Source organism: Hyaena hyaena, unplaced genomic scaffold (genome assembly GCF_003009895.1).
Source record: "Hyaena hyaena isolate Hyena2069 unplaced genomic scaffold, ASM300989v1 scaffold_184, whole genome shotgun sequence".
NCBI classification, from domain to species: Eukaryota; Metazoa; Chordata; class Mammalia; order Carnivora; family Hyaenidae; genus Hyaena; species Hyaena hyaena.
In genome coordinates, this window is record NW_024080817.1 from 985,357 (window position 1) to 998,694 (window position 13,338).

Sequence of the window (13,338 nt, forward strand, 5' to 3'; positions counted from 1 at the left end):
TTAGGATGCGCGCATTTGCATGCAATATCTTTTAAGAAGGGTGGCATGCCAGACTTAGTATAGAACTGTTTCTCTTAAAATCTTACTTGCCTACACAGTAATGGAGGCTACAGAAGTCAGCAAAGCTTCCAACACCATAAAAGTTTAAATCAGCTATTAGTGAAAGTAAAGAGGAAAAAGGAAAAATAAACTAAGAAAATACATACAGACAGACTTTAGTAAGAAATCCTAAGAGCTAAAATATAGACAGGTCATACAGATTATCATGGTGTTTCTCATCTGAGAAAGTTCAATTTATAGCAGGAATAACAATAATGTGAAATCAGATTTAGAAAAATAATTTTAAAAGAATGGCTCTCGGGGAGCCTGGGTGGCTCAGTGGGTTAGGCGTCTGACTTTGGCTCAGGTCATGATCTGACAGTTACTGGGTTTTAGCCCCACGTCAAGCTCCAGGCTGACAGCTCAGAACCTAGGATATGGAGCCTGCTTCAGATTCTGTGTCTCCCTCTCTCTCTCTACCCCTCACCCACTCGCACTCTGTCTCTCTCTCTCTCTCAAAAATAAATAAAAACATTAAAAAAAATCTTAAATTTAAAAGAATGGCTCTCAGGTTATGTGAGGAAGTTTTATCACAAATTTAAGCCTCTTGAATTCTGAGTGAAAGTTTAAATTTGTTTGAACTGTAAAATGTGACAAAAATAGTAACAATGATAGCATCACCATATCTTAGTGAAGTTATGTACATAGAATCACAACAGATTCATTTAAAATGAGTGGGCACTTGCTCTGATCTCTTTTTTAGTGGTTTAACAATTTCAGAATATTTTTCTAGTACATTATTAAAAAAATGAAATTAGAAGAGAAAATAACTGAAGAGATACTTTTTAATAAGACCAACCAGATGAATAAACCTGACAAATAAGGCCCCAAAACTACTATACATTAAAAAAAGATGTTTCCTATTAAGAGATGGTACCCAGATATTTCTAACTTAAACAGTTGTAAAATAATGTCTAAAACCTAGAATATAACCTTTGCTTCTATTTCCAAATAAAATGATTATATACACCTAAATAGCATTCCATAAAGTATATTTTTCTTAATTTATTACAGCTTTATTACAAGAAATTCTGAGTAAATCTTAAAATACTAAAATAAAACAGTATAATCAAAAGTATTTTAAAGTTTACTGACTTTTAAATAATTGGTAATTATTTAGCTATCAAAGAAGGAAAAATACTGGACGAATAGTTTAAAATAAACCCTAAGCAAAGAGATGATCAAGTATAAAAATGTGCATTTTAAAAGGTTTTACCCGCATCATTTCATTCTCTAATTGTTTTTTCCGATGTAGCCGCTGCTGATGAGATTTGAGTACATTTTCTACATGTTGCTCCATAAAGAATTTAAACGCCTGAGGAGAGTAACTTTGAATACGAGACTCTATTCGCTCTTCATCTTTCTTGTTTTTCCTAACGGTGATAGGTGAGGTTGTAATCTGTTTCTTTTCTTTATCTCCACCATCAATATTTTCATAACTTTTCTCACTCTCATCTTCCTTGGGCAAGCTCGGTTGATCCTCTTTGCTGGATTTACTGATTGGTTCATATGGGGGAACAGATGGGTTTTGGTGTAGCAGATGTTTTGGGTAAGGTGGAGGTGGACCTTGATAGTTTGGAGCTTCAGCAACAGGAGGCATAACAGTCATGTTTGAAGTGGTGCCCTCAGAAAAAGGGCTAGGTTGCACTGCTTGAATGGACTGGGGTATCCAAGAAGGGTGCGTAGGTGCTAATGCAGTCTGTAGCTCTGGTTTCAATACACGAATACTTTTCACAGGCTGTTGAATAGGAGCTGGTGTAATAGCAGTGACCGTTGTAGCTGAAGGCTGAGAATTAGCAGAATGACTTGTTCTATTTCCTAATGGGTTATTAAAGGAATTTGACCTCACTGGTATGTTAGGTTGCCATGTGGGCAGTTCATGCCCACTGCTTGGGGACGACTGGGCTGGAGCAGAAGAGGACTGAGGCCAAGTAGTTTGCAGTCCAGGTGCGCTAATGTTATAAAGGTCCATGTTATGACTGTTTCTGTTTGGCACCATCAGAGACTGGGGCATGTTCCCATTTGCATATGCGGAAGGAGCAGCAGGTCCCCCTGACTGTAGAGCAGAGGGGCTCTGTCCATTAGCTGGGGTCAGGGGATACGGAGGGGGTGGCTGCCGATTCACAGTGCCAGCAGGGACATTTTGGTGTATCATAAAATCCGTCTGACCACTACCATTCTGAATTCCAGGTCTTCCTGGTGGAAAGTTAAATTTGTTGGAACTCTGCATGATGATTGGTTGTCTGCCAACGGGAACAGAACTAATGCCTCTCTGTCCCTGATTAGGAGGATTCACTGGGGACGCGTTCAGAGGCGGTGGAGGGTAGCCCTCCTGCCAGGCTCCAGGTGGAACTGGAGAGATCCGGGAGATCACATATTCCATGTTTCCGGAATAGCGCTTTGTTTGAGAGTTTGGTTCCCAAGAAGGGGGAGGTGGAGTTGTACCTCTTGGAGGGGGAGTCTGGCCTCTGGGAGGTGGGGGAGGAGTGACACTCCTTACTTGAGGAGGTGGTGGGGGGTTCACCCTCTGTCCGTTGCTTGGGTGAGCTTGAGCAAACGCTGTTATACCAGATCCTGACAAAGGTCTTCCTACATCTGTCTGCGAGCTGGGACTTTCGGAACGATAGGCCACGCTTTCGCCTAGTGACGGGCCATGTCTCTGAGGAACTAAGGATTCTTTGGAACCTTTCCAGCTTTGTTTGCGGTTAACTGGTTGTTGCACACTCCCTATAGTCATAAAACAGAGGGGAAAAATGGGTTTTTAACCTTTTGGTTTTTTTTTAAATTTAGCTTGGAATTGACACAGCTAAGTGATAATTCTCTTTCAAGAATTATAAAAATAAAATTTTAGTTCAGTAGTTTTATTTTACCTTTCAAATTTTTATTTATTTTGACTAGGTAATATACTTTCATAGCTAAAAATTCTCAAAGTCAAAAGAACACCCACCTCTGTCCTAAGGGACAACCAGCTTCCTTCCTTGAAGGAAGGATTCCTAGTCATCAGTAAGACATTTTAGGGATGCACAAGTAAAGAGCATATCTGCTATTCATATTATTATGCCTGCTCTTATTAAAGTGCTGTGAAAATTCTGTATATAAGGTGTTTTCTTACTTTTAAAAAAATGTCACCACAGTTTTTTACTGTATGGATATACCCAAATTTATTTAATCAGTTTTCCCACTGAAGGATATTAAGGTTGTTTGTAACCTTTTGCTATTCAAAAACAAAACAAAACAAAAAAACATTGAAGAATTTTGTAAAGATATTTCATATATATGTTAGATAGAAAAATTATCAGAAGTGGCAGTATTGAGCCAAAGGTTTTGTCCATTTAAAATTTTAATAGATACACACAACAACTAATTTTAAATATATTTCAAAGACACTGGGGGATAACTAGCTGAACACTAAATAAAGTATAGATTTTACAGAGTTTCTCTGTACTAGACTTTCCAAATAAATGAAATAGGCAAGAAAATATATGATACTCAACCCTCTCCCCACAATGAAGTATTTAAAATAGTGTGGCTACTTGGAGAAAGATCTTTAATATATTTAAAAATATATAAAATACATTTGAATAAAATGTAATACATACATTCCAGAAAGATTAAGCATTTAAGTGTTAAAGATGAAATCATGTAAGCACTAGGAAAAACAAGTGAACATCCAATAATATTGGGGCACCTGTTTTGTACCTCTTGGGAAGGTCTTCCCAGGTATGGCAAAGATAGAGAACATACAGCAAAGACTAACAGATCTAAGTACATAAAACATGTAACAACATTCAAAACAAAACAAATAAGAAACATCTACAGATCTGAAAGGTCAATATCATCCTGGGAGAAAATACATTTAATAACACATATGGGAACATGTGTTATTAGGAAATGTTCCAAATGTACAGGTTAGGGGCACCTGGTGGCTCAGTGGCTTAAGCGTCTGGCTCTGGATTTTGGCTCAGGTCATGATCTCAGTTGGTGGGACTGAACCCCACATCGGGTTCCACGCTGGCAGCAAGAAGCCTGCTTGAGATTCTCTCTTTGCCCCCCGCCCCCAAATAAACATTAAAAAAAAAAAAAAAGAATGCACAGTATACTGGTCTATTTCATCTAGACTGGGCAGCGTACTGGGTCTATGCCTTTAGGAAAATCATTACTCTGGGCAACCTAGGCAAGTCCTCTGGCCACCAAGCTCAGTCTCACCTTCTTCAGATGGTCAGCTGTGGCTAAATACAACATGTATTCACTCACTGACTCAGCTCTTACCAGTTAAATTATAAGTCTCCACAACCCTAAGTAAACTGCCATCTCTGTTCTGCGCCTTCCATAAAGCTCTCTATGTTCTCCCACTTACCAAACCCTCCCACTATCACCCTCCAACAAATGCTCCTATATCATTAACCTCTGCCCCAAGCTTTCCCACCACCTCCTTAAAGCTGGGTGTCTTCTGCTGACATTACTTTCTTTTCAGGTTTTCTTTAAAAATGAACAGAGCTAAAGATGGGATTCTACCTCTTATTTTTCCTTCATCCTCTTTGGACGGTCCTCTCACTTCATGAACTACTTGCTCATCATCATTCACTCATAGTTTTGATATTTGGTCTCCCCTAAGCCCTGCCATCATTCTGTAACTTCAATATCCACAAGGATGGACCATCCATCACTGTCACCTCTCAGTTTCTTGGTCTCCTCCCCTCAACTCTACCTCAAGTATCACTCTTAAGATCACAATTCTAATTTTGATATCATCCATATCTGCTTTTTTCAAAATCACTTCTTTAAGGTCTACACTTTGGGACTACAACTCTCCTTTCCTATTTAACCACTACTACAAGCATTCTTCAAACCCATCAAGACCTCCATATTAATCCCTACTTCATTAATCCTCTGCTTTCTTTATCACACCCTTTAGCTATTTTATTTTTATTATTTTTTAAAGTTTATTTTTGAGAGAGAGAGCATGAGCATGAGTGGGGGGACAAACGATCTGAAGTGGGCTCTGTGCTGACATCAGACAGCCCTATGCAGGGCTCGAACCTATGAACTGTGAGATCATGACCTGAGCCAAAGTCAGACACTTAACTGAATGAACCACCTAGGCACCCCGCCCCCACTTTAGCTAACTTAAATCCATGGTCCACTACTTCTTACTTCCCTCTGTATTCCTTTTTTTTCTTCTCATTTCTATTCATTCATTAAATTTTTATTGAGCATCTAAGTAATTTAGGTACAGTGGTGAACAAATAATGTCCCTGGCCCCATGGAACCTCCATTCTTGGGGGAGAAGATTCACAATGATAATAAACAAATAAATAAATAAAAGAGGTAGGGACACCTGGGTGGCTCAGTCAGTTAAGCGTCTGAATCTTGGTTTTAGCTCAGGTCATGATCTTGCGGTTTTGTGAGTTTAAGCCCCACATCAGGCTCTGCGAGGGCAGTGTCTCTCTCTCTCTCTCTGCCCCTTCCCCACTTACACTGTCTCTGTTTCTCTCAAAATAAATAAATATACTTAAAAAAATAAACAAGGTAATATCTAGGTACTGATAAATCCAATGAAGGAACCATAAATGGTGTCAAATAGTAACAGGACAGAAAGGGATGAGATTCAGGACAGAAAAGGCTCCACCAAGCAGATGAACTAAGACTAGGCAAAGTCCTGAGATGGGAGCTTGATATTTTCCAAGAACAAAAACCCACTATGACTGGAGAGAAGTAAATGAAGGGAAGTGGATACTGGATGAAGTCTGAGAGCATCAAGGCCATCAGGAGGAGTCTGGAAGGAATGAAAAGCTACTAAGGCAGAGGAGGAATATGCTCTGATTAAGGATTTTTTTTTTTTTTTTAATTTATTTCTAGGAGAGAGAGAGAGAGAGAGAGACAGCGTGAGCAGGGGAGGGTCAGAGAGAGAGGGAGTCACAGACTCCGAAACAGGCTCCAGGCTCTGAGCTGGCAGTCAGCACAGAGCCCGACGCGGGGCTCGAACCCACAAACCACGAGATCATGACCTAAGCGAAAGTCGACGCTTAACCGACTAAGCCACCCAGGCGCCCCTCTGATTAAGGATTTAAATTATAAACTACCCTTTTAGCAACATTTCAAACTCCCTTTATCTTATTTTGTACCTGTTTAGTAGAACTCTAGTCACAGATGATTCCAGTCACCCACTTTTTTCTCATCCCTGCTAGAAAAGGCGGAGTAAAGTGCAGATTGATTCCACTATAAATTCAATGATCAGCATCATCAAATGCCTTTAGCATTGTCAGGAAAGTCTACTGTTCCTTTTAGTCTTCACTACAATTCTCCCCTGTTCTGAGTCTCCTCAAATCATCTGTCCCATTCCTTACACACCACTCTACCCAGATGACCTGATTTTACACTTTGGAGAGAACTAAAGGCATCAGAAAGGAACTCCCTTATCTTCCCTACATCACCTAAGTCTGTTTGTTCTTGTTAGAACAAAATGGTTGTTTCTCTTCCTCTGTAATACGCTAATAATCTCTCATCCTATGCTGTGGTTCCTTTCTTCTCCTGGCTTCTCAGGAACCTTACTTGATCCTTTTCTCTTGAATATTTCATTTCTTCTGCTTTTTAAAAAAAAATTTAACTTTTTAAAAAAGTATATTTACTTATTTAGAAAGAGATAAATAGTGTGAGTAGAGGAGGGGCAGAGAAAGAGGGAGACAGAGAATCCCAAGGAGGCTCTGTGCTAAGGGCACAGAGCCTGATGCAGGGTTCAAACTCACAAACTCTGGGATCATGACCTGAGCTAAAATCAAGGGTCAGAGGCTTAACTCACCATGACTGACCCACCCAGGTGCCCCTAATTTCTTTTATTAACTAGAGTCTTAAATTATCTTTTAAAAATGCTATCAAACAACAACAACAACAAGGCCCTCCATTCCCATACAGAGCACTGCCTCAAAGTGTCGTTTGGTACCGGTCCACTGTGAGAGAAGTGTGGAAGTTGAAAGCAAAAACAGAAATTATTTTACAAATTTCTAGCAGAGTAATCTTATATCTGTTAAATATGGTAAGAAAATATTTGGATTTATATTCTGTATGTCATTTTAAATTTACATTTTTTAATAATTCATCTTTGTATTTTACAAAATTGTTAATATGTAAGGAATTGGAAATTTAAAAAATAAAAGATCGTCACCACAGAAGAAGCATACTCTTGCTCGGGCACCTTCAAGGCTCTGTTGGTTACGTGTCCTACTTCAGCTCGGGTCATGATCTCATGGTTCATGGGCTGGAGCCCCGCACCAGGTGCTGCATTACCAGTGTGGAACCTACTTGCACTCTCTCTCTGTCCCTCCCCCACTTGAGCAGGCACGCGTGCTCCCTCTCTCAAAATAAATAAAAAAGAAGCATACTCTTGCTAATGTCCTCACGCTCCCCTCATAGAAAAACTTCTCAAAGTGTTTTTTATACCTGAGTTCTTTACCTCACATCCATTTATTTTTCAACCCCCCCCCCCAACCAAAATTATGCTCCCATGACTGAATAGAGAAAAGTTACTCTATGTGTTATGTCCTCCCCGCATCAAATTCAGGAAGTCCTAACTCCCAGTACCTCAGAATGTGACTGTATTTGGAGACAGGTCTTTTTTTTTTTTAAGTTTTTATCTATTTATTTTGAGAGGGAGACAGAGCAAGCAGGGGAGGGCAGAGAGAGAGAGAGAGAGAGAGAGAAACTCAAGCAGGCTCTGCACTGCCAGCGTAGTGCCCAATGCAGGGCCCAAACCCATGAACCCTGAGATCATGACCTAGGCTGATCATGACCTAACAGTCAGATGCTTAGCTAGTTGCCTTAAAGAGACAGGGTCTTTAAGAAGGCAATTAAAGTTAAAGAAGGTCACTTAGAATGGGCCCTAACTGAATGTGAGTGACAAGAGGAGGAAATCTGGACCAGAGGGACACCAGACATATGTGTATGGAGGACTATGTAAGGACCCAGTGAAGAAGTGGCCATCTGCAGCCATAGAGAAAGGCCTTAGGAGAAACCACAACTGCTGTCTTCATGACCTCAGACTTCTAGCCTCCCAAACTGTGAGAGAACAAATCTGTTATTTAAGCCGCCCAGTCTGTAGTATTTTGTTATGGCAGCCCTAGCAAACTACTTGAGCCACGTCACTCAAGCCAGCAAGATATTTCTAGTTCTCACCTACATTAATCTCTCTTAGTGGTATTTGTAGACTATTTCCTCCCTTTCTTGAAACATTTTCACCCCTGGCGTTTAAGACACAGTTGTTTTTTTCCTTCCTCTTTACCTAATTCTTCAGTCTTTGCAGGCTTAACCTTTGCTGCCAGCTACTAAGTAACAGACTTGGTTCTAGGTCATCTTGTCATTTTGTCTACGTTATCTCCCACAGGTGACCTATTTCATACACATGGCTAGTCATATATATCCAGCTCCCTACTTGACTCTTGAAATAACTCACTGAACCTAACTCAACCTGATGTCAAAAAGCAGACTTATGTTTCTCCCCAATGGAAGACCTGCTAATGCAAATTTGCTTCTAAATGGTTCCAAATTATTTTTATTGTTTTCATTAAATACTGGTATTTCAGTTCATAGATAATTTACAAAGAGTTGAGTTTCTGAGTTATTAAGAAGTGAATTTCATGTGTAGAAAGGGAATATATTAAATATATTTATTAAAATATCTTTGGGGCTCTTGGGTGGCTTGGTTGAATGTCTTTTTTTGTATAATTTTTTTAACGTTTAAGAGAAAGACAGAGCATGAGCAGGGGAAGGGCAGAGAGAGGGAGACACAGGATCCAAAGCAGACCTCAGGCTCCAAGCTGTCAGCACAGAGCCCGACGTGGGGTTCGAACTCACGAACGGTGAGATCATGACATGAGCCGAAGTCAGACACTTAACCGACTGAGGCACCCAGGTGCCCTGAGTGTCTGTTTCTTGATTTTGGCTCAGGTCATGATCTTGTGGTTCATGGTATCAAGCCCCAAATCAGACTCTGCACTTGACACCACAGAGCCTACTTGGGATTCTGTCTCTCTCTCTTACCCTCCCCTACTCACTCCCTCTCAAAACATATACATAAAATTTTTTAAAAATAATAGAATACCTTTGATACATTAAAAAAACAGATATATGATCTTTCTCCACCAAATCTTGTTCTCTCTTAGCACTGGCTTTTATAACGTGGGGTATCGCCACACTGCATCTAGTTTTCTACACCAAAAGCCTAAAGATTCATGACTCTCCATCATCACCCACTTATGTAATCTATCATCTCTCTTAGTTCATTCACTTTTCTCCACTGCCATATCCTGGTCCAAACTACTCTCCTTTCCTGGGAACTACTGTATATCTTATCTAGACTATGCTGATACCCACCCCCAATCCAGGCTTATCCACTGCAGCCATCCTTTGGAAACAAAAATCTAATCATGTCATTATCCTGCCTGAAATGCTTCCCTAACTCCCTGCTGCTCTTAGGACCAAATCAGTAGGCAGTCCTGCATAGTCAGGCCCAAAGTACTTCTCTAGTCCTGTCGCACACTCTTGTTTTCAGTGCCCCAGCCACTTGTGGTTCTTCCAGTGGCACCAAAACCTGCCCAACAGGCCATGCACAGGAACACTCTTCCTCACTAAACTTACCCATTAACCTTTGTCTTTAAAAAAAAATTTTTTAATGTGTATCTGTTTTTTAGTGGAGGGGGGAGGGGTAGAGAGAGGGAGACACAGAACCCAAAGCAGGTTCTAGGCTCTGACCTGTCAGCACAGAGATCAATAACCCATGAACCAAACAGAAGTCGGACGCCCAGCAGACTGAGCCACCCAGGTGCCCCTAACCTTAGTCTTTCTTCGGGTATCAGCTCTACTATCAGTTTCACAAGAAGGTTGTCTCTGTTTTCCTTGATTAGGTCAAACCCCCCTCTATGATATGAGTCCACAGTACCATATATCTCACCCTTCTTTATTAACATGTGTGCAGTTCTAATCCTACATGTATTCATTTGACAGAGTGTTTGTTCTCCCTTATTAGACCATCAGCTTGACAAAAGGCTAAGAACTTTTTGTTTTGGCTAAGAACTTTTTAACACAATGCTGAGCAAAGGGCCCGAAACAGTGGGTGATCAATACAAATTTGCTGAGTGAATGGAAGAATAAATCAATCTTATAAATCAATAACAAAAGATGGACACAAGATTAACAAAGAATAAAAATGCTAATTTTAAAATAACCGACTGCGGTGCCTGGGTGGCTCAGTCAGTTAAGCGTCTGATTTTGGCTCAGGTCATGATCTCACAGGTCGTGGGTTCAAGCCCCACGTTGGGCTCTGTGCTGTCAGCTCAGAACCTGGAGCCTGTTTCAGATTCTGTGTCTCCCTCTCTCTCTGACCCTCCCCTGCTCACAATGTTCTCTCTCTCTCAGAAATAAATAAAACATTAAAAATATATATTTCTTTAAAAAATAACCAATAAACAGGGGCACCTGGGTGGCTCAGTTGGTTGGGGATCCAAGTCTTGATTTTGGCCCAGGTCATGATCTCATGGTTCATGAGTTCGAGCCCCATGTCAGAATCTGTGCTGACTGTGAGGACCCCGCTTAGGATTCTTTCCCTCCCTCTCTCCCTGACCCATCCCTGTTTCTCTCTCTCAAAATAAATAATAAGTAACTTTAAAAAAAATTAAAAAATAAAAATAACTGATAAACAACTGTTCAACACCAGTGATCAAAGAAATGTGAATATAAGAATAAGAGAATATTGGGGTGCCTAGGTGTCTTAGTTGAGCATCTGACTCTTGATTTTGGCTCAGGTTATGATCTCACAGTTTGTGAGACTGAGCCACACGTCAGGCTCTGTGCTGATAGCACAGAGCTTGCTTGGGATTCTCTCTCTGCCCCTCTCCTACTCGTGCTCTCTCTCTAAATAAACTTTTAAAAAAATGAGACATTATTTCCACAGCAATTAAATATACAAAAATCATAATACCTAAGATTTACAAATATACACTCTCATTAATTTTATTTTAAGATTTATTTTTCAGAGAGAGACAGAGTGCAAGTATAGGAAGAGCGGAGAGAGAGGGAGGCACAGAATCCGAAGCAGGCTCCAGGCTCTGAGCTGTCAGCACAGAGCCCGACGTGGGTCTCAAATTCATGGACCGAGAGATCATGACCTAAGCCAAAGTCGTCTGCTAAACTGACTGAGCCACCCAAGTGTCCCTAGGCATTCTCATATTAAATTGATCAGGAGCATATAAGTTGGGGACACCTTTTTGAACAGCAATATCTAAGAAAAACCTTAAAGTTTTATAGGACTTTGACATTTTCCTTTACAAAATCATCAGGAATGTACAAAGATTTAGGTATAAAGGGATTTACTGCAGTACTGTCTATAATGGCAAAAAAAACCAAAAAAAACAAAAAAACACAAGGAAACAAGGCAAATGTCAAAAAATGAGAGACTTTACATAAAGTAGGTGATAAGTCTAACTTAATGTAGTTAATAACAAAGAAAGTTATGCATAGTACATTAAGTGAATCACATAGGTTTTAGTATGACCCCATTTTTTGTTTATAAGAATCAAAATACACACATATAAACCCATTTAGGTTTTTCATAGGAAAAAAGAGTGAGAAACAAAACACACTAAAATCTCATGTATACTAATAGTGGGGTCTTCTTTTTGCTTATTTGCTTTTTAAATATTCTGTGATGAGCATCTTCCACTATTATAATAAAATAAGATTATAAAAAGAAAAAAGAATAGTTTGAATATGATAATTGTGGTTAAAAAGAAATATTTCAGATTCACTATAACCAAGTGGTTTTCAACCACAGCTGCTGCTTATCAAAATTACCTGTGCACCTTTAAGGGCCCTGTCCTCAAATTCATTTTGATACAACACTATCATGCCATTTCCCTAACTTGAGACTCATTTACTGTAAAGCTTCTAACAATTCTAAGACTAAAGAGTTTATTTATTTATTAAAAAACATTTTTTAAGTTTATTATTTATTTTGAGAGATGCAGAGACAGCACAAGTGGGGCAGGGACAGAGGGAGAGGGAGAAAGAATCCCAAGTAGGCTCTGCACTGTCAGCACAGTGCCTGACGTGGGGCTCAAACTCACAAACCGCCAGATCATGACCTGAGCAGAAACCAAGAGTCAGACGCTTAATCGAATGAGCCACCCAGGTACTCCATATATTTATTTTTTAAGGTTTATTTATTTTGGGGTTTTTTTTGTTGTTGTTTTTAATTTTTTTTTTTAACGTTTGTTTATTTTTGAGAGACAGAGAAGCAGAGCATGAGCAGGGTTGGGGCAGAGAGAGACGGAAACACAGAATCCAAAGCAGGCTCCAGACTCTGAGCTGTCAGCACAGAGCCTGATGCGGGGCTTGAACTCACGAATGGTGAGATCATGACCTGGGCTGAAGTGGGACTCTTAACCGACTGCGCCACCAAGGCGCCCCACGGATTATTTATTTTTGAAAGAGAGAGAGAGAGAGAGAGAGCAAGGCGTGGAGGGGCAGTGAGAGACAGGGACAGAGGATCTGATGTGGGCTCCGCACTGATGGCAGCAAGCCTGATGGGGGGCTCAAACTCACGAACTGCAAGATCATGACCTGAGCCAACGTCGGATACTCAACTGACTGACCCAGGTGCCCCTATAGTTGATATATTTAAGTAACTTTAAAACAATACTGTTAAGAAATGAGGAGAAACTGATTAGTCACCTGGCTTCAAGCTGGCATTGATGGGTCTGGCAGCAGCAGCAGCAGCCATCTGCTCCCGGCGAGGGTCCTGGTAACTCATCTTACTAATGCATTCAATTGCTGCCTCTATACTTCTGTTGTTAGTTTTCTGAAGATCCTGTATAACCATATCCTGGTATGAAGTTAAAAAAAAGAAACAAAGTTTGAATCTGATAATTAAGAAGCAAAGAGCACCAAGAACTCCACTAGAGAAATTTATAATTATGAAGAACAGGGCCCCAAACCATTATATTAATGTCCTGTTTGTAAAACTACTACAGACACCCATACAATATCAAAGTAAAAAAGAAAATAAATCCTCAAATCTTTCACACGTTTAATATGAAAGCTTTCACCTTTATATATGTAACATATTACTGTTTTCTCTTATACAATTAACTTCTGGGACAATCATAACAGCATCACTCTGATTATTTCTCATTCTTAACTTCATCCATACACAAAGAAGACTATCAGATTGTTAAAAAGGTAGCAAACAAA

General features: G+C 39.9%; 1 protein-coding gene across 3 annotated transcripts in view; it reads right to left on the reverse strand.

Moving 5' to 3' along the window:
* Nucleotides 1–13,338, reverse strand: part of LATS1 (large tumor suppressor kinase 1) — a 54,548-nt gene that overhangs the window by 12,935 nt on the left and 28,275 nt on the right. For all 3 annotated transcript variants that reach the window (XM_039240942.1, XM_039240945.1, XM_039240944.1), the window contains exons 3-4: nt 12,820–12,970; nt 1,316–2,826 (exon numbers count right to left, since the gene is read on the reverse strand). In XM_039240942.1, the coding sequence (XP_039096873.1) occupies nt 1,316–2,826; nt 12,820–12,970 (1,662 nt within the window). The remainder of the gene's footprint in view (nt 1–1,315; nt 2,827–12,819; nt 12,971–13,338) is intronic.